The sequence below is a fragment of the Struthio camelus genome, chromosome 13 (genome assembly GCF_040807025.1).
Source record: "Struthio camelus isolate bStrCam1 chromosome 13, bStrCam1.hap1, whole genome shotgun sequence".
Lineage (NCBI taxonomy): Eukaryota > Metazoa > Chordata > Aves > Struthioniformes > Struthionidae > Struthio > Struthio camelus.
This window is the reverse complement of record NC_090954.1, coordinates 18,063,210-18,084,982: the sequence shown is the minus strand read 5'-3', so window position 1 is coordinate 18,084,982 and position 21,773 is coordinate 18,063,210. Positions and strand designations below refer to the sequence as shown.

Here is a 21,773-nt window from a genome sequence, read left to right as displayed (position 1 = left end):
CTGCGAGTAGGCGCAAGACAGCGTTGCCCTACAAACACAACCAAACAGGGCACAGGCGAGTTATTTCTTGGGCGCTGTTGGCAAAACCCGCGTTTAAAAAAAAAAGCCCTCAAACGCAGGAGCGGCCACGTTACTCTGGAGCGTACGAGCTCCAATCTCTGTCTGACAAGACCCCGAAAATCCTTCGGGAAGGTACGGCTATGCCTGGCTAACTGTATCCTTCCAGCGGGAGACTCGGACGCCGTTCAGCCGCCAGTCGATGAGGACGGGGCGCCGCTGTGACGGCATAACACACCCACGGCAAAACAAAGCGAGGAGAAGGTGGATTTGTGCAGAAAGGTCACTTTATTGCCCAAAGCCCTCACAGGGACTGGCTCTCCCGCAGCCCTCCTCCCGCCGCAGGGGTCCCAGCGGGCCGCCGGCAGACCCGCACCCACGGCCGCCACGCCACCACGAGAGGTGCCCCACGCGTCCCGGACTCCGCACCCCAGCTCGGGGCCCGGCGGCTCGCGGCCCGGAGAACCGAAGCGGGACCCCCGCGTCCCCGCGCCGAGCGGCTGCTGCGCAACGTCACGGGACGGAGGAGTGAGGTTCCTTCAAATGTATTTTATTGCAGTAAAACCTCTAAAAGGTGGAGCTGTACAAAAAGTCTAAACAGCATTATTTAAGAATAACAGCACCTTACGCTGTATTTGTTCTTATTTAAAATTCTATTTCCCAAAAATACGTTCCTAAATATACAAACTATACAATCTTGTCACTTTAATGCTGGTTTCTGTGATGATATAACTTTAAGCTAAAAATCTTTAAAACATCCACATACTGACAAAAGCTCTAATGTACAAATGCCTTGGTACCTTCATAATACCACATAAATAACTTCAAGAAACAAACTGCATTTGTGGAATGGTCCCAAAAACAAATACTTCATGGCGATCACACATCGTCCGCAGAGAGCGTTGGAATGTTTATCCTCGGCCGCGTGAAAAATGCCATTTTCTCTCTAAAAAGAAAACAATCAATAGTTAATACAACACAATTCCTGCCAGAAACGTCTACCATTTACATTAAATCCTCTCAACCTACACCACCTGTTTACATATCAGACATGAGGCACCATCACAGCTAAACTTACAACAGGAAAAACAAAGGGCTGTTCCTGTATTAAAGGAAAGATCTGTAAATTTGTTGCCAGGTAGGGAATGATTTGGGTTCTCCTCTATTGCTTTGAGGTTACTTGCAGCCCTGCAGCTCATTTCCCTGACCCTGACATCTTATACTTTGATGTAAAGTCACAAAAATCTTAGTTTAAGCAGAACAGTTTACTAGTACTACCACAAATATTAGCTTTCTGTATCAGCATCTTAGTCATCCACAGAAAAATCATAGGAAGCACGCAGTCTTTCCTCCACTTTACAGGTGCCCCTACCTGAATGACTGTACTTCCAAAGGCTCCTTCCGACTCTGTCCTCGTAGCCTGTGCACATCCTTGGCAGCTGCTCTCATCATTTTATCCGCTTTGAGCTCACACTTGTGTTCTGTTTTTTCCGCCTAAATGAACAATGGAAGAAAGCTGTATGCGTTCCCATAAGGAATCATTTCATACCAACAAACTTCTAAATACAGCAAGGTCATTCAGCTGTAGGTTTAAGCGGTTTGGAAACAGCTCACTGGAATCACAAGCCACAGAAGCTAAAATGAAGGCTTTTCAGCTAAGGTAACCACTGTGTAATGCAGAGACAGCTTTTTATAAGTGCTCTTCCAACCCTTTGGTAAGAATTATGGCTGCTATGGACACTTTTCTCTTGCAAGTCTTTTTTTTACATGGGCTCAAGCAAGGACACAGCAACCCCTGTTCCAACTCCACCCCAAAGAGCATCTGGCACCAACTCACTACTACACCTGGTGCCAGCATAACGCTCAGTTTCTGCCTAGTGTCAGCAGAGGTGCCCCTGGCAAATCACAGCAGTTGGGAAGGAGCCTTGTACACTTGGGAGAACATCATGCAGACAGAATAAGGTAAGACATGACACACTGCATCTACTACAGATTGGGAGGGGGAAGTTTAAAATCAGATGGCATTTGTAACTTCTCATATATGTGCCTGTGTAAAGGCAGGAAGCCTCTGTGCTTGTAAATGCATGTGTTCAAGAGGAAAACTCTGCACTGGAAGTTAAAAGAGGGGAGAGAAACTCGGGCACAGAACTGTGTCTCTAACATCTAAGGGACAATCAGCTACAGAATAATCCTTATTTTGGAAAAAGCATGAGCGAAAGCCCACCTTGCTCATCATTCACCAGGGCTATTCAGATATTTCTGCAGCTTCTGTCTCCTTTCCATCCCTGCTCTGCAGTACACCCTTCATAAACAGCAAGGTAGAAACTACCTTATTCTCTATTAAGCTCTTAAAATGAGCCAGAAAATCTGCTATCATCTAACTTACATCATCACTTTGTATGCATTAAAATTCACAAACAACATTTTGAAAACACGTCATACTGAATATCCCCCCTTCTAGCTAGCCAAAAAGATAAAAAATACAGTTGGAAACATTTGTACGGTGTTACACTTCATACATGTTGCCCTTCTTGCAACTCTCTCATTCTGGAAAAATAAAGGTTATAAAAATGTTCATCCGACTTATTTATACTTCAAATTCTGTTGGTTTTTTTGTGAAGCTCATGTCTGAGTACCTCCGTGCTTATGGAGCAACTTGACAGAGCTAAGTAACACTACTTTCCAGAACGGGCACTCTGCAGGTACACACATGCTTGCATTAGCAAATTAATGCAAGTGGTCTTAGACCGCAAACATCAACACCCTCTATTATATGTGAAAAATCAAAGTGAAAGGCATTTGCTGCTTGCTTCTCTTTTTTTTTTTTTTAAATCATTTATATCTGCAATTCTCAACTTTGCTGGAAAGTGCATGTAAATCCTCTTTCAGTTACATGCTGCACAACAAGGGGGATCCGACTTCTGTACGAGACCACGTAACTTTGAATAGTAAAGGATTCTCTTCTAAAGCCCAGTGTCACCCACGCGCAACTTCTATGCGGACGTTATTTCTCTTAGAAGGAGCAAAGGACTTCAGGTGCTGTGTTCCTAACCTTCAAGTTTATGGGAAGGCAGGAACAGACTCTGCAGTTTGTAAATACTACAGTTCAGCACATCTGACAATAGCCAGACACTCACCAATGACCGTAACTTTCATTATCAACAGCTGGCTTGATGGAGCCGTAAGACCGGGAAGATGAGGGACTGTAGCACTAAGGTTTAATTTCCTGCCTGCTGAAAGTGATCTTTCGTAAATCATGTTTCTCAGACACGTTGAATAAAATCCAAGGCCAGGTATTACTTACTCGTTTTTCCACTAGTTTCAGCAGCAGTCGAAATTTCTCATCATCCTTCACCCATTGCGGCAACTCTTTTTCACCTTGACTCTGAGCTTGTTCCAACTGTTCCTTCAGCTCTTTAAGCACAGAGATCTCCTGTACTAGCCGATCGTGCCAGGTTTTCGAAGCTTGCAAGTCCAGCTCTAGGTCTAGTGAAGTGCGGATTAGACGCTCTGTACTGAAGGACTTAATCGAAGGCTAGAAAAGAAGGGGTTTATGAAAGCAATGGTAACTGTCTGCGCCGCTCCGCCCTGCAAGGCCAAATACATCACGTAACCCACTTCTCCAAGACTTCTCTCTAGCGCAAAACATCCCTATGGATCCTGCTTCTCAGGCCACCTCGAGATAGACAATGCAGATGCAAGCAAGTCTCGCTTGCGTGCCTTGCTCAGAAGTCTAACTCCCTGTTCTTCAGAAGAATACACAATGCAGCAGGAAAGCGGGTGTTCGTTTCTTCCCCAACATATTCTTCATGACTTCAGTTGCAGTCCCAAACAACACAAGCTACTTCAAGAAAACCATCTCCTTAGGAAAGGAGCCAGATTCTCAGTATCTTGGGGTAACGTTAGTGATTACTATCACAAGGAGGGCAGGGGTTCATTGCATGCAACTGAGGAATTAACAACTCGGTCACCTGAGCATCTGAGGCATGATTCTCCTGCTCACCCCCCCTCCCCAACTCACATTTGTTATGTAAACTATTATTTTACAACAATAAACACAGCAAAAACATTTATACTATTTCCACTCTGACAAGACTGGGAATAGCAAGAACTCTCTCTCCCTCAATTTACTTTTCTAAATGAGTTCTAGCAACTTAGACATTCCTATCATCTTTTGAAACAACAAAGAAAGCCTTAAGAGAGACTTTTCACAAAAAGCAAAGGTTACGAATGAAAGAATTTGGCAACTGTTTTGTTTGCAAATTCTTTAAAGCAGTTTTCACTTTGTGAGCTTGCATACTAGACAAAAAATAAGCAATGATGGTTTTACCCGTTTCATTCTGACACTTCGTCTCTCCATTGCATTGCGAACAAAGGGAGGCTTTCTGGAGAGTGTCGAACTATCACTATCACTGCGATTCAGCTGAAAATGAAAAACACATTTTTTAATGAAACAAATACAAGCAGAACACTTATCAGTAAGATCATGAGTTTGCCTAAGTAACTATGAACAGTGATAGACTCAGAACTACTTAGTTTTGTGAAAGACTACAGTAAATGCAGGCCACCTCAATCAGCAAGTGCACAACATGCAATCCATTTGGCACAGCCAGGTGCTGCCACAAACCTTGGGCTCTCAGTCCCTTTGCGGTAAGATACTAGGAAGGGAAAAAAGACACTACGTAAGGGTATGGTACAGGGCTGCACCTCACTGCTCCTCTCATGGGCAAGTAAGCAGGCTGGGCAAAACAGGAAGATAAGCTGTAGTAAGAAATGGTAATATAAATCTTTGCCAACATCTGTAAAACTTGGGACTACTTGATTAGAAATTAATTTTTTCTCTTTTCCAACCAATTGTATTTTAAGTTAGTAGTGCAGCAGTTAGGCTTACCTCTAAGCTACCCTCTAGGTTTGACAACTCGTGAGTTGTTGTGTTACACACAACTCCTGCCTTCTTTTGTGATTGTTTCCAGATCCTTATAAAGGGCTCAGCTCTAGTAGCGTTCAATTTCCTTCTCATGTTCCCTCTCAGACAAAGTCAGGGTGGGGGAAATAACAGGCGTGTGGAATCTGCCTGTGCTGGGACACTGCCACCTAAGCACAGATCAGTACTGCAAATGAAATATGGTTTGGTCCTATGGGGGCACCTGCTTCCAAACTGGAGAAAACCTGCACGTCAAATCCTGCTCAGCTGCATTAAAAGAATTCCCACGTAGCTAGGACAGTTCATGCGTGAGAAAAGGCAGCGCTTTCTTGTTTGCCAACTCAATTTAAAAGAGTTATTTATAGTTTACACTGATCTTCAGTCCAGGAAATAATTAACTGTGAATAATCGTTTCAAAGAGGTGAAAGTGACACCCTTACCCAGCGCACGGCCTTCATATAAAGCACATTGGAGACTTTCTAGCTTCTGCAGGATTTTTATTGGCATTATCAGGTACCTCTCTTTGCATTTCCATCACACACTTTAATGTTCACATCCTCTAAAGTCAGGTAGACGCAGCTTACTCTGTTCAACTTAGCATAAAACAGTCCTAAAGCAGCAGGAGAGGATTTCATGTGCAGGTTACTCATCACTGTCTTACAGCAGCCCAATATTCATCACTAAGTGAGACAGCTCTCGGAAGTCAGAGGGCTTGCTGTCCATTCATTCTCTCTGCAGTCTTCAACTGGCAGCAAATCATAGAAACCACTCAGAGACAGAGATAACCTGTACTAAGTATCGCCCAGTTTGATTACTGCCAGAGAAAGGAGAAACAGGGCATAAGACGCAACGACAACCATTTGGAAGTGCCCTGTTACCAAGAAAAAACAATGAATGCTCCCTTAAGCTGAATACCCAAACTATACATAGAAGTAGAGTAGGTATAGTTGTCTATTTTGAACAACAGATGAACATGTCTAGAATAGAGTGGTGTGGTTACAGAGTCATACCTAGACTCATCCCAGAGTTTTAGTTATACGAATTGTCTCTGTTACACTATTCTGCTGCAATGACTGTGATCAGAAAGTTAACGAGACAGGATATAAACAATCACAAACTTGACAGGGCCTGTGTGACAGTAAGACAGGTCTCAAAGCACAATGCTTTGGTACCAGAAGTAGCACAGCCATGTTAATCCTCTGCTCTTACCTAATGCTACCGAGAAGCAAAGAAGGTTCTTCACCTATGGAGAACCGTGTACTAACATGGATGAAATGCTTGTGTTACCACAGCCAATCCCTTCCAGGTTAGTCTGGGCATCTCAGCATGCTGCGAGCACCACCAATATGTGCACAAAAACATTTTATAAGCTTGTTTAACATTTTTAGCTCTGAGGAAAGATACTATTCTAGGAGGTGAGGACAGAGCATCTACTGAAGAGGAAGAAAAAAGCACTGTCAGCTCTCAGTGAAGAATTCAGAGATTAAATGAAGATTGGTATGGTGCATTCGTTAACCAAAACCAGCATTTATAAATCCAGGATTGCATTTTCCTTACCCGACAGACATACTGACTCTGTGGTCCTGGAGAAAACGTTTTGGAGCGGATGATAGTGCTACCTCTGACAAACTGAGTTTGTGGCGGATTTGCTGCTCTTTTGTCCTTTGGACGAACTACGGTAGAAGACTGTGCAAGGCTATCTGTGTTTGTCTCCTTATCCACCTGAAAGACACACACTGCAGGGTAAATGCCAGCTTGCCATCATAGAGACTACACATATCCAGGGGGTCTTACAGCCACCTGTGATTCACACAAACAGATACTCTTTCGCCCATTTCATGCAAGGTGTCCTGACATTTTATTCTTTGGACTCACAAGCTGCTAGCATTAACTGTATCACTCCTTAAGGGCTCCATGTCCATTGACTGCTGTACAACACAATTGATTCTGGTGATCTAGGACATTGATGTGGCCTAGCAATCTTGCACAAAGAACAGAGGTATAATTCTAAAGACCATTTCCTTACTTACTCTACATCTGCAGCAGATAAAAAAAATCCAAATCACCATATGCACATGCACAGAGAACACTTCTACAGCACATGAGCTGGCTGTTAGAATACAACTAGATTCAGAATTATATCGGGTCAAAATCACGGTCACGTTTCCATGAAGACAGTTCTCACGAGCAAACAGGAGGCATTGAACAATACTGTTAAACACGTGACGAAATGGTCAGGTACAGTACATAGCATTATTTACAATTGCTTCAGGTAGATAAGCATTTACTTCCAAAAAACACTGCTGTAGCCCTGCTTAGTTCAACAGCAACCTAGTCAGGTAAGCAACAGCAACTTCTCCCTTTAAACTAAAACCTTACATAAAAGAAGAGCTCCCTTAACAGGGGATAAACTAAAAGGAGAAAGATGTTCATATCACACAACAAGAGTGGTTGTAATGAAAGAACAAGGTTTTCTCACTTTCTGAAAGCCCTAAAATCTCCTGTTAGAAAGAAAAAGTACATAACCAACAGGATACACAAAACATGATGTGCAAGGCTAAATCTTAGTTTAGCAGAACAAAACTCGGGGGTGGCAGCGCACCTTCCCCTTCAAAGTAAGTGTCTGATGTAAAGACATGAGCCAGTCACGTTAATAATGCCCTGTGTTCGAAAAGGAAATCAGATGCCTAGAGAAATAGGAAAATGACCGTTTGCTTAAACCAATCCATGCGAGCTTTCTACCAGAGTAAGTCTGCACAGTCAAGCCGTAGGCCCATGAACCTCTGCAGGCGGACAGACAGTTTTGCAGTATGCTTTGAGACGTGGCCATGAAAAGAACACAAATCAAGTAGGTACAAGTATTTCCTTACTGCAGCGACCTAGCTTCTTCACAGCTTTCATAGGCAGTTCTCGATCGCTGCCTCACCAAAGCTCTTCACTGAGGGTTTATTCCTTTTGAAACTTTAATACAAGAGTGAAAACTGCATGTGAAACTGCTGTGAGAGACAAAAGAAGATTTTATCTCTGAATCTTTGGATGATGCAATTAAACAGAGGTAGTTTGGAACACGCAGCAAGCAGTGGGAATCTCGACTCATCCTTCTGTTTGAATGGCCCTTGACTTTACCTTTACTGGTATCTCCACGTGCAGTTGGGAATTCAGACTTTCTTCTGTTTCCCATAGTGATTTTCCAGCATAGAATTCTTCCTCCTCTTCTGCTTCATTTTCACTTGTTTCATCCTGCTCAGGAACCTCTTCATCTTGCCTGTTATAAAAACTGCTTATGTTATTGAACTGACCTATTTAGTACAATACTCTGATGTTTCAACAGGTAGTTACTTCCTAGAACTTGCTGAACAGAAACACACTAAGGTAGCCAGTTGCACCCGACAGGTCCTCTAGCCGCTGAGATTACAGAGAACACAGTTTTACAAGGGAATGAGCAAACTGGAGTTTTAACTGCACCAGAAGGCCACCCCTGCAACTGAAAACTTCATAGTAGTCTTGCTTCAAATGAGGCAGCTCAGGCTTCAGCCATATGGTCTGAATTTAAGACAGCTGCATGACTGACTCTCAGGATGCAATTAATCATTTGGTTTAAAAAGCGAAATCAGACAAAATCAAAATACTTAACATTCTTTTCAGCACCTGTGAACTCACTGCTGGCTTCTCCAAGCCCATTGGTCAAGCTTGGTTTTTATTTTACATGTTGGACTTCACTAATAACATCTGAAGCTGAATTATGTATATGACAACCAAATTTAATATTCGGGCAAAGTCCTGCACCATATAGCGAAGCTTTCATGGAAGTCCACAGAACACAGTACAAGTCACAAAATTAGCATAGTACTATTGTATTTTTAATGTTTTTCCAGCTTTGTTCTCATATCTCAAGCAACCTCCAGAAAAGCAGGAATTAACTTCCCACAGCTCCATATCATCTGCTATTTTCTCAGTCCATCAAACATCAGTCCTGAATCCCTAAACTCTCTGATAATTCCATCACACTAAGATGGTGGGATGTTACCTACCAGCTCTCTCCACTAGTTAAAGTGCTTCTGCTTTCCTCCAGTTTCTTCTCCACAGCTTCCAGTTCAACGGCTGTCCGCTCTAAGAGTGCTGATACAGAGTCCTGCAGAGAGCAAGAGGCTTCTTTTAAAGGTACTACTCACTCAAACTGCAAAGGGCCCAGTCTTTCTGGTCAGAGTAGCCCCAACCAGCTTTCCTCTGGTGGCAGAAAGAATCGTATTCTCTACGTCCACAGTATTCAGGGCAGCCTATCACACATATAGTGCACAAACCTAAGTGAGCATATCTGGTCTAACTCCACCCAGTGACACTGGCTGTTCTGCACTCGAGCAGAAAAGCTACATGGAGCATACTGCATACGATGCATATGCAAAGGTAAGTTATCTCTTGACTTGTTCAAGAAAGTCATCGCAGCAAGGTGAACTGTCCAGTGAGAAGAAAGGCAAAAGCTGACACACTGATTACCATCAGACCACATACCATTTCCCTCAACTTCACAAGTGGCAGATTTCAGTAAATATTTAGCCTAGGACAAGGGCATAACTGTGATCAGCATTTTAATTATTTTGCTGTGCTTATCAATGACGTTTTCATAGTTCTAAATACAAACACACCAGCCTTTACCAGCCGTAAGTCTTTTAGCCACCTATACTGTACTAATGAGAGGGTTTATAAGAGATCTTCGATTCAAGCGATTGTTCTTACTGTTTTTCCAGTGCAGGGTACTTCAATGTGAATGTTCCCTTGTTTATTTTTCCTGTTTTGCTTCTGGAGATATTTGTAACTAAGCAGGTTGTACCAACGGGTTGATTTCTCTCCAGATCTACGTATTTCAGCAAGGCTAATCTGTGTGCCACCCTATTGAAACAAAACAAAAAAAAATTTAGTACAGCATTAAGATGAACCAACTCCATGCCAGCAGGAATATACAAGAGCAAAAATCCAGGATTACTTAGGAGATTAGCAAAAAAGGACAATTTCCCATTTTATCTCCATCTTAGCAACACTTCAGAAATCACACTACTAATGCTTAATATTTGATTTTAGCATTTTTTTTCTGGGGCTTCCAACCCAAGTAGCAAACGCTTCACTATAGCTCCCGCGTGCACGTAGCAAAAACAATGAACTGTCACAGTACGTTATAACCACTGCTTCAAAGAGAGAGAAAGGAAAAGGAAAAAATGAATCCCTTTCGGGAAACAAGCAAAGCTGATGAAATCACTGTTTTTAATAATGAGCTTAATAGCAGCTTTTAAAATAAATCCTTTAGAGAGTCTTTTCTATATTCTATAGGTGGCTTCAAAAATCCTGTGAGAAGTCCATTCTCACCTAGATTACAATACGCGTTTCCAAAAGGAAGAAGAATAGGCAAAGGTTTCATATTAAATCATGAGAGAAGGCAAATCTAGTAGTCTTGTGACAAAGTTACCAGTAGTTCTCTAAACAAACATTGATCTCATGAGTGTTCTTCACAATAACAATAATTCTGATAAATTTTCCCTGCCCCGCCATATGGGAGAGATCCCACAGCTAAGCATTATAAAGACGACTTTTAAAGAAATTGCCACTCTTCAGACCATAAGATTTTGTACAAACACATAAGAAAAGATATTAAAGTTGAGATAAATACTAACCAGACATTCTTCAAGGTGAGATTTATCTACAGTGCAAACATCAACTCTTAAAGTCTTCTGGCGTAACACTGGGTAGGAGATAGAAACCCAAAACACTTCATTGTACACAAGATTGTCTGAAGCTTCCACTGGTCTTGTGCGAAACAAGCAACTTGTGCTTTCTGAACAGGGAAGAACAGCCACACGAATGTTCCTGTACAAAAAGATGTAATTGGTACTGCTGTACAAGTTTGCACTGTACCTCCATTGTGAGAGCACCATAAATCTGTTAGTGAACAATTCATCCTAAGCCCTGTGAACATTACTCTCCTACTCTTCTCTTGGGAGTATCAGTTAACTGAAAAAATAAAATGGAGTATCGCTTATCACAAAATCAGAGCTATGAAGCAGCAAGAGTTCCCATAGGTTTCATCCCGCTGAATCTTGTAATCAGCCTTCATGGGATTATGTTTTACACAGTTGCCTACATCTACGCAACTTGCCAAGCTGCTAACATACCCCTTGCAGGTAGAACTGACAATGCAAAAAAGAATCACACTTATGTCAGCATTCAGTACAATCGGATTCAAAAATGTTTACCTAGAACGAAATTAGTAGAAGTCAAGTAATTCCCCACACACGTAGGCATCTGTGCTCACGTTCAAGGATGAGTTTTACATGAGAACAAATATCCTCTCTGCACTCTTAAGTCAGTTGATCCGGGCACTCTGCTACAGTTGAGAACCTTGCTGGCCAAGGTTAATTATAAGGAAGTTTTTCCCTTAATACAGGCATCTGAGCAAAAATTGCATCTTTTTTCAGTCTGTGGGTGCATGAGTTCACAAGTGATGCTACATGTGACAAAACGTAGAAGCACTTCAGAAGCAGTAATTCTTTTTAAGTAAGAAAAACAGAAGCCCGATATCTGTTTAGTTTCCACAGGAATCTAACGCAAATATTTCAAGTATTTTTATTTCACCCACTTACACTTTCTGATCTTGTGGTAACAGCAGGGCTGGAGCATTACTCAGCTGAATGATGAGTATTGCAAATTGTTTATTTTTGTCGTCATATCTGAATTGATTGAAAAGATATAAAAAAGCGTTAGTAGTACAGAAATCTGCCTCAGACTGCATGAAAAAGTATCCCACTTGTTTCACCAACTTCAAAACACATCATGAAATATTTACAAACAAGACAAAATTACCATGGGAGTATGAGTTGCTCCCTTATCAATTTCAGTTTCATATTACATGACATTTTCCTGTAAGAACATACAGAATTACTTACATACATACTTAGGAATTCACAGATACAATGGACTAGAGATTTGACCTAACACAGATTGCTTTTTCTGGTTTCTGAATAAATTGCTGTATTCCAATTAAAACCTTTTGAAAGAGCTTATATAACAACTGCAATATAATAAAAAAAAATATGTTACAGGGTAAAAATACTTGATGAATCGGGCACTAGAACAGTGAAGGTGGTACGCGTAACCATTGGTTTTTTGCTGGTGGCTACGATACAAGACAGTTTTGCACTAGTTATTTTTCTCACACAAATTCTTCCAAGTCATCTGAGGAAGACCCCTCTCTGTCTACTTTCCTGTCTTGTACACTGCTTGTAGTATTCAGGTGTGGTAAATCATTATGCCTGCCATTTACCTTCATCAGTTTTTCACCCTAAGCTGCCTACTAAAGGAGACTGAAGGTCAGTAAAATGCTTTCTTTAGATCAGCAGGTCAGTGCCTCCACTCCCGGTTTACAGCATCATACCACACCGTTACCATCAGTTCATTTCCACTGGTTTGAAAGAGGATAATCAGGCCAAACATGACCAGAGACAAGGGAAAATTACACTATAAGGAACGCATTAGTTAACACTAATAGGATAAGAAAGCAGAACCGAAAGTGCTATCTTAAATCACGTATACACTTTCATAAGAAAGAAAATCCAATAAAAAAAAATTGTAGTGCTTACCTCATTGCAATTTGCACTTTAGCCGTCCCAACTGCTTCTGCATCATCGCTGTCAAACACCATTTCTGACACACATGGTCTGGAAAAAAAAAGAAAAAAGAGACAATTACGGACTTGATCTCCATATTACTGAATTACTAGCATTTATGTGATGAGATCTCCCTCCTCCTCCTCCTCCGCCCCCTCCCCCCCCCATTCAGGAGGGGGGCATATGGATTTTTCAGAATAACTAGCAGTTAAAAGAGAACTCATTTAAGCACAACATGCAACAAAGCATTCCTAGAGGTATGTATTACAGTTATTATCAGCAGAAAGTCATAAGCCTTCCCCCTTCACTGACAATAAAAAAGCCACACTAAAGGCTGTGCAGAAAAAAAAAAAAAAAAGCAGGGCAGATTTTTAATTGGATTTCAGGTAAGGACAACTGATTTCCAAGCAACAGAAAGTAAGATTTAAACTGCAATCCTGCCCAGAAAAGCAAAAATTCACAAATTTGATTAGATTTAAGTCATTCCTTTGTTTCTTTAAGGAATGAAACTGCCCTAAGCATATTAAATGTGACAGAGTAGACTGACTGGCCTTCTTTAAAAGAGTTACCTGCATATTTTTTCCTCCCAATGTGCTCTTTCTCTAAAGCTTTCTGCACCATAAATCCCCCAAACTACGTTCAACATCTCATTGACTCAAACACAGACTATACTGTAGCACACTAAAACAGGATAGTGTCTCACTGCCCTATGACTCAGAGAGGTCACATCATCCAAGAAACCCCACATTTCGTATGATTTTTATTCACAACCTTGGTGCTAGTATTAGCATCTCTCCCCGTAAGTATTTCACATGTCACTTTCCATGCTTCTGCAATTCATAACATTTCAGCTACAGTGCACAAAATGCATTGTACCTCCTATCCTCACTGCTTATTATAGGCATCAAAATTAGACTGTAGTCATTGCAAAGGTTGCTAAGTCAACAACCCAAAGATTAAGAAACATGAGAAGACATTCCAGTGTGCACTGGGACACCTTCTGTAATTTTGTGTCATACATTAGCCCTCCTATCCTCTCCATTAGATCTCCCTATCTATTTGAGAGAACACAATAGTCCCCGAGATGCTTAACTGTGTGTGGCTGCCTGACTTGAGCCCATAAGGTTTTATTTACGTAATTTAATTACGTTGTGCATTCTTGTCAGTGAACTTCGCTGTAAATATAAAACATTACATTTCTCTGGAGAATTCATGAAGAAAACAGGGGGATACAAGATGACTCTAGAGGTTAAACATTGTTCATATCTTACACTAAATGACACCATAATTCACCTCAGTAACAACAACAACTGGAGGAAAAAGCATGTTTCTGTGTTAATAAGAACAGTACCCTCCAGTGAATTTTCTGTCATGCTACTCCAGACAGCTTTAGCAAGCAGAAAGGCAGCTCCAGAAAACCAAAATGAGCAATAACGCATAGCTCATTCTGTAAGCGTGCTATTCTCTTATTGGGAAAAATCCTGTGGAAACTGCATATTGGATCCAAGTAATCAGGAATGGCATCACAGTGCATAAACATCCACGAGGCAATTCAAGGTCTTTCTTAACGGGATGCTTGCTACTTTATAAACATCTCAAAATTCTTTTATGCTGATTTAAGGCTGCCATCGACACCAGAAGAGTTGACTGATAAGAGGGGAACTTTACACCTGTCAGATGATTCTCTCTGCTAACACAGTAAAGGCAGCGGTGATGGGTTACTAGCACCTTCAGAGACAGATCAACTGTTCCGAACAATTCTTCATAAGGAGAAAAGTGACAACCTTATTTTCAGCTACTTTTACAATGGGAAGCATGGTACACTCCTTATAATCAAGCTCAGCCTGCTTACAGTTTCCTCAAAAATAGTCTGACCAAAGACCTTAGCCATCAAATTGCAAAAGAGACATAGCATATCCAGCATTGTTCCAGGTGACTCCTGTGTACAAAGCTGAATCATTAGCTTCTTCACAGAGAAAGAAATGATGCCTACCTTTGTACGGACGCCTCATATACCCCACTATCTCCAGCAACAGATTCATCAGACACTGCAGCTGACACACACGCCACCTTCAGTGCCGTCCCTCCAGCTGTAGTTACACCTATCAGAAAAATGCACAGAAAAAAAAAAAACCAAGTGTTAATGAAAAACTATCTGGATCAGGTAGTTCTTTTCTTCTCCTTGAGTTGCATCTTTTTTTTCCACCCAAGTACTGTTAAGCAATAGCACATTTCTGAACGCAGTACAAGGATATGGCGAACTCCAGTCGTTAGCCAGAGTTAAGCTGGGCTTAAGGAAAGCAAGAGAGAACAACCTTGGAGAACCAAAAGCTTTTAGACAACTAGAGGAACAGCATACGTGGTAGAGGTGAGAGCAGGACTTCCTTACACAGAAACACAAGAACAGCAATGAGCTCTTTCACTTCTGCCTATGTGCACACTGCTTCTCGCTTCAAAGGACAAGTTGGTCAATGCCCATTTAATATGTGGGTCCTGCAGTAAGAGTACATACAGCCTTAAATTACACACTGCTTGTTGATTACTGTCTTATGACTGGCTGCCTTTCTGGTAACTCCATGGATGCAGGTCCTTGTAGAAGGACTAGGAAAATTAGGATAGTAGTGGTATGAGGATAGTATTAGGAGTAGGAGGATAGGAGTAGAAGGACTCCCTCCTCATGGGGGGGGGGGTGTCTCTTCTTGCAGAAGAGGCTTTCAAAACACTAGTTTCTAGTGCAAGTCTACCTTAAGCAGGTAGAAGTCCTTCTAGTCCTAGTTACCACAAACAGAGGCAGCAAGGCAAACGTTAATAACTAAGGTCTGGCCAATAAGGATTACACTGAGGGGTATATCTGACCTAGAAGAGCTTACATGAAGTTTAGCTTTAGAGAGGGGGGAATGGTGAAAATTACACTGTCTTACCACCAAACAAAGCAGGTTAGGATACAAATGACAGCACATAGGTCCAGAAAGACAAGTTTAACTAGCTAAACATGGAGAGAAATAGAGATCCGAGGATTCAAAGTAGCAGCCACGTGCAGACATGCAGGGGAAGAAGATAGGGAAGAGAAAATGAAGAAGCTGAAAGCAGGGAGTTGTGCATAGAGGTTTTATCGCACTTAGGTTTCTTGTGCTCTAAAACAGGGGAAGATGTGCTCTAAAAACTTTCTGCAAATTGTGCGTCTTCTTGCTTCATCCATAATGTTTCTGAGGAGATGTGCTTTAGCCAAAAGTCCGTACACCGGGTGTGCCAAAGTGGCTACCAAGTACTGGAACCTACCTAACTCCTCCTCAGTGCCAGGGCTTTGGGGCTCCCGCTCTGAGGATGAGGAAGTGCAGTATTGTCACACCGGTATCGACTGTTACCCCTAAGCAGAAATGGCTTTCCATCTTTTAGAAGAGGTCCTTCTTTCCTGTAGTCTTAGGAAAGCACGTGCCCCCTCAGTCAATATATGGTTTTCATCCTAGATTCTCTTTACTCCAAAGCAGATTTTTGCACACAGTCATACAAAGCTACTTAAAGATTTAAAAACAGGTTTGGAAAACACTGGTGAAAAAGTGTGCAAGCCCAACATAGGATAGTAGAAAGATGCACAAACTTGTCTCACAGTTAACTGTAGAGGGTGCTACAGGTAACATCAATACCAAAAGAGCTCTTGAACAAGCACTGATTGAGTCACACGTGTGAGCAATTTGGGCCAACTGGTCTATGTTTTTTTATTTTATTTTATTTTTTTTGACAACACTGCTGAATGATATTTTTCTCTCAGTATTCCCATGAAACTGTTGGGAGAGAAGTAAGTATTTCAGACCTTTTTCCCATAGGTCAAAACCACATGAATAAGAGTTAGCGTCCGTAACACAATAGATGAGTCATTAACTGAAATGAATGGATACATTCAATACTGGCGTTCACAAGCTTAGTCTTTCTTCCCCTCATGCCCTGTGAGAGGGCCTAGCTCCTACTGCGTTCCCATTGAAGTACACCGGACAATCCTGGAGGTATGCGAGCAGGTTCACAAACAATCTTTCTTTCTTCAACACTGCTTTGTACTTATTCCATGCCTTTTAAGATGAAAATTATTTCTTCCCTGCTGGCTGGCTTTCTAGACTGGAGTTGGTTGAGGTTTATGCACTGCTTCCAGAAATGCCAACCCAGAAATCTTTTCATATTAAGCTTCCTTATTAGGAAGGACATACCGATCAGTCTCCACACACTTAAGCTCTTTTTCTCCTTCGATTTCCAATGCCATTTAAGCACTTCGACCCAGAAAGTGTTCGTTTTTGATCGCTTCACCCGAGTACCTCGTGGCCAAGAGGCATGAAGGAATCCTTTCAGAACCCCTGCAATTGTTCCTTTGCGCAGGGTTTCATCTCCACAACTGAGTTTCATTCTGTCCTTTTCCAGCCTCTTTTTCAGTTACTAGCTTTGCAATTAAGGAAGTTTAATTCTAATACTCCCTATGTTGTTTTTGCTGTTTCCTATTTATATCTTTTCAGTGGCAGCTTCATTCAGGTGGTATGAGCCGCGGTCTTGTGTTACCAATGCAAATCACCCTAGATGGAGGCAGGCCAAGGGCAGCCAGTACTGCGAGGGCCCCGGGCCAGCTCCCCGGAGATCAAACAGAGCCTTTGCTTTTGTGCTTCCAAAAAGGGAATGGCTTAGCTGAAGCTCAAAGGCAGATCAAAAATGGGACAAACATTCAAGGGAGAAGGGAGAGTTGCCCTGGGAAGGGGGAGGGGGGAAATAGTATCTCCAAGGCTCATCAAGGCCAAGATGGTCTGTTTAGGCAGTACTGGTGACACCCCAGGTGGCACCACAGACGTAGTAAAAGACACTGTGTTAGCAACAGCGCTTAGCTATGTCACGTGGGTGCTAAAACGACAACACGAAAAGAAGCTGATAGATACTGCAACATGTGCTGGGGGCATCTCAGGAGTAGACAGCTTCGTTGCATGATGGTTCAACCCCAGCACACGACTCCAAGCTCCGGGGAAGCCCCGTGAGAAACGGCTTAAGAAGTGAACCAGGACATCCTGCTTCTCTTCTGACCAGACACATTCAAGAAGCTGAGAAGCTGCTGATAATATTTTGACACATCCTTACCCCAGTCAAAAATTGGGAACACAAAAGCTGCCCAAAACCCAACAGTGACGTGGATATCTGTTCATACCTTTGAATGTTTCTCTGGAAATCTGAATAAAGATTGACTGGCTCCCTGAAAATGATTCATCAGGCACCCATCATTTTTTCTTTCTTTTTTTTTTTTTTTTTTTTTGCAAGGGAATTGAGAGGTCAGCCCTGCAAACCTTAGACACTACGAACCTGCAGCTTTCTGATTTGGCTAACTAATGCCAAGTTTAGGTGTTCTTTTTAAGTTTGAGATTCTAAACAGGTGTCATCCTATAAAGAAGCTTTACGGAGCTGACTCAACTATATTTGCTAGCACACTGATCACGCTTCCTATATTTTTTCATCTTTCATGTCAAGAATTTAAATTTCTCTCTTCACTTCCTGCCCTTTCCCCTCCCCCAAAGACAAGCCCTGCAGAAGACAGGTTGGGCGCTGTCCTTATCACATCATCACCTCAGAGGATAGCAAAGCTTTCCAGCGAGACACGGATCTTATAGCTTTTGTATAACTACTTCAGTACACAAACTATTTTTGTAATCGAGCCCACAACACTTCAAAAGTCAGCTTGATTTTTTGTCAGAAAATTAATGCTCGGCATGTCTGGTGGATTTAAACTGATTCAGGCAGGCTTTTGTATTTGACACAGCCACAGAGGCTGGTAGGGTTTAGGCAGCATGAAACTATTTAAACATAAACGGTTACAACTGTCCTAATGCGATGTGTTTGGATGGCTGCAGGATCGAGTTATCACCATATGCAAACAGACTATGTGCAGGTTCACACCACCTATTGGGAGCAACTTCAAACGCAGCAAGGGTATTTTCTAACAGAAAGAAAAAGCAGCTCTCACATGTATACTGCTTAGCTCTACTTACAAGAACATGTGAGCATGTTTTTCCCATGAGGCCAAGCACTAACTACATAAGATCCAGCCACCTCATTTTGGGTGTTACACCGAGCTGCACACAAAATGCCTGAAGAGTAAAATCTCCTCTCATTATTGCCCTGAAATAAACCACTTATGGTGATTATTTTGTCTGCTGACTGAGTAACAGTAATAATCACTTAATCTGCTTAACACCTTAGCTTTCACTTTAACAGCCTTGACAAATCTTGAAGAGCTAAAAAGGTTAAAACTAATCAGCGTCCAGTTCTAATAGGAATAATTACTGTTTCCTACTCAAATCCGTAAGTATCTCTTGCTTGTAGGAAAGGGCAATTCAAAGGGGAAAGTCTGCACTCATGTCTTCTATTGAATTTTAGACGGCGTCAGCCTTCCTAATGATGGCTACTACAGAAGAAAGCGATAACCCGGCACTAGCTCCCTTTATTCACGTAGGCTATTTTTCAATTGCTTGAAACAAACTGAACAGCCATTGGTATCGCTATAGCTTGCAAGCTTGCCTTTAAAGCTCTGCATCTGAAAACTTTTGCTTCACTACAGTTACAGATAAAACTCTCATTCATCTCCATCAGATTTAACCTTACTATAGCCAGCAGCACTTCAAACGCAGGCCCCGGCTCTGGAATGACTGCGTTAGCTGGGCTCCACCGCCTTTAACCTACTTATGCACGGCCCCTGTTCTAAAGAACATAAACATTTCCCACCCACCAATAAGTTATATGCACATATCAGAACATCTCCTACCTCTAAATGTCTTACTTCATCATGCTTACAATCTAAAGATGGTACTGTTGCTAAGAGACCATCCCCCTCAAAACAGAAGAAATCCATAGCACAGCCTTGACATGTCTGCTCAACTCAAGCTAATGAATTCATTACTACTGATTTACTGGGAACCAGAGGAAGACGCTGTGTATGCTGAGGTGGCAGGGAGGGGGATTTTTATTATTTTTTGTAACTACGTTGAACAGCTTTTCCACAATCTTCCTCAGAGGCTTAGCCAAACAGTTTTCTTCAGTATGGCGTTACGTGTCGCCCAATTTATGACCCAAATCACTAACCACATTCTGAGAAGTGAAGTGCCAAATTACACCCGGCAACCCACCACAGCCATTCACATCAGCAAATGAAATCCCTGTCATCTGTGTGCACATGCATATACATGCACAAAAAACACACGCAGACACAGCCTTCTGCAAAATTCAGATTAGCAGTATTTCTTCCGATTCCTTCTCCCACATAGGGTAGAACATACAGCTGAACACACTTTTTTTTTTTTTTTTTTTAAAAACACAAAGGGTATTGCAATGGCAGATGACTTTTGAAATACTTACTTCTTAATGCTTTATAAATTACATTAAAAATAAACATGCACATGCCCGCGAATATTTTGTTACCATACCTTGACCTAGATGTTTATCTCCAGCTCTAGGCTCTTCCAGTCTATAGTTGCCACTCCCGGCGTTTAGGGTGAGTTCCGAGAGATTTGTACGTATCTCTGCATCATCAAAATCCATAAGGCTTGAAAAGGCATCACCAGTTAGAAGTGGGTCTATCACCAATGGAGAGCAAGGTGGAGATGGAGAAGACAGAGATGACCTCGGAGATAGCGATGTCATTGATTTAGGGGTACCAGACAATGATCTCAGAGCCTGGATGCGACTGGTGGCCTCTGCTTTGTGAGTTTTCGCTACCTCGTTTTCATGAATAGTGGTGATATAGCCCGATGGTCTAAATCCAGTGGCTCCTTCTAAGAGTAAGTCAATTTTGCTTTGATAGTCCGAGTCCAACTGCTCCAACTGTTCCAGTTGCTCATAGTAGAGATCAGTGAAACTGGCTGAGGTGGAAGAATCCTGGCTGGAGGTGGCAAGAGATCCTCTGCTAGATGCAAGAGAACCAGGGCTGCTACTCGAGGAGAGGGAAAGCATGCTGGTAGAGAGACTGAAGAAAACACGAGTCAGAAAATCATAATGCTGTAGGTCCTAACTTTTGAGGAAAACACTGCAATACTGTAAAAAAACTCCAACTTCACAGTACATTTTGCTTTGTTAGCCCTGTCCATGCACGTTAGTCCCCGCGACAACTCAGAACCAGAGTCTACCCAGACAAAAAGTTGGATTGCATTTCAATAACGTCTTTCATTTCACATTTTTCAGCTCATCATATCAATCTCGTAAGAGATTAGCCAAAATAACTCTAGTATGTTGTTTCAGAACAATCAAATTAGTGGCAACGTTCTCCTCCCACATCAATCTGGAAAAACTATGGCTCTTGTTAACCTCCAAAGCAGACCATGAAAATCAGCAAGCTCCATGCACAAGCTGAACTTGCAGTCATAGTAACTGGCTGTCTGCCCACATAGAAATAATTTCCATTTGCCTCACATTTGACCCAACCCCAAAAGGCAACCTCAACTGCCTGGAACCGGCCCTTAGACATCACAACAACTACTAGTTATCAGAAAACTGGAAGGTTTTATCTATGTGAAAGACAGACAGCTACACTGACTCAGAGACCAGAAGACGAAGCAAAAAGTTAGGCCTGGGGCGGGGAATCGATTCACACCAGATATTTACCCCTAGAGATCTGGTTTCACAATGTAACTGAGAGTAAAATAAACTTTAGGCAGGTGCTGAACAGAAGTTTGTTCAGAGGAGAAAACCCAAACACTTCAGCAAAGTTTTCTGCTCAGAAGTCATCAACTGACATGGTCGAGCATGTTACAAATTGGACATGCTGGCAGGAGCGCACGTGGGAAGCACACATGCTTAGTTTTAAACCAGCCTCAGGTCTTTTGTTTTTTTTTTTTTAAGAGAAAGTCTGCACTGACTTCTACATAAATAAAGCAGAATGAGGGGGTCACGTGTGCAACTTTGAAGGCCCGGTTTGGCATGTCTCTGTACTAAAATTGTGTGTTTTAGTTCATGTCTGTTGCCCAGGGTATGAGATGAAGCTTAAGATAAAATATATCACATAATCCATTTAGGCTAATAGTAACTCACAGTGAAAGAGCTTCTAAGAACTGGACCCAATAAATACTCAAACTACTCACTTTAATATACACCATCCTTAGAAATTCCCTTTAAGCCAACATTACTGCTCC

The 21,773-nt window shown here is 41.9% G+C and overlaps 1 protein-coding gene across 1 annotated transcript in view; it reads right to left on the bottom strand.

The window, feature by feature from the left end:
- Nucleotides 1–591: 591 nt before the first annotated feature.
- Nucleotides 592–21,773, bottom strand: part of WWC1 (WW and C2 domain containing 1) — an 80,700-nt gene continuing 59,518 nt past the window's right edge. Inside the window, exons 11-23 of the mRNA XM_068959254.1 lie at nucleotides 20,073–20,611; nucleotides 14,627–14,735; nucleotides 12,607–12,684; nucleotides 11,611–11,697; nucleotides 10,645–10,837; nucleotides 9,716–9,868; nucleotides 9,013–9,113; nucleotides 8,108–8,246; nucleotides 6,539–6,703; nucleotides 4,388–4,480; nucleotides 3,362–3,592; nucleotides 1,430–1,551; nucleotides 592–1,003 (exon numbers count right to left, since the gene is read on the bottom strand). Coding sequence (XP_068815355.1) covers nucleotides 937–1,003; nucleotides 1,430–1,551; nucleotides 3,362–3,592; nucleotides 4,388–4,480; nucleotides 6,539–6,703; nucleotides 8,108–8,246; nucleotides 9,013–9,113; nucleotides 9,716–9,868; nucleotides 10,645–10,837; nucleotides 11,611–11,697; nucleotides 12,607–12,684; nucleotides 14,627–14,735; nucleotides 20,073–20,611 — 2,077 coding nt within the window. The 3' untranslated portion in view covers nucleotides 592–936. The remainder of the gene's footprint in view (nucleotides 1,004–1,429; nucleotides 1,552–3,361; nucleotides 3,593–4,387; nucleotides 4,481–6,538; nucleotides 6,704–8,107; nucleotides 8,247–9,012; nucleotides 9,114–9,715; nucleotides 9,869–10,644; nucleotides 10,838–11,610; nucleotides 11,698–12,606; nucleotides 12,685–14,626; nucleotides 14,736–20,072; nucleotides 20,612–21,773) is intronic.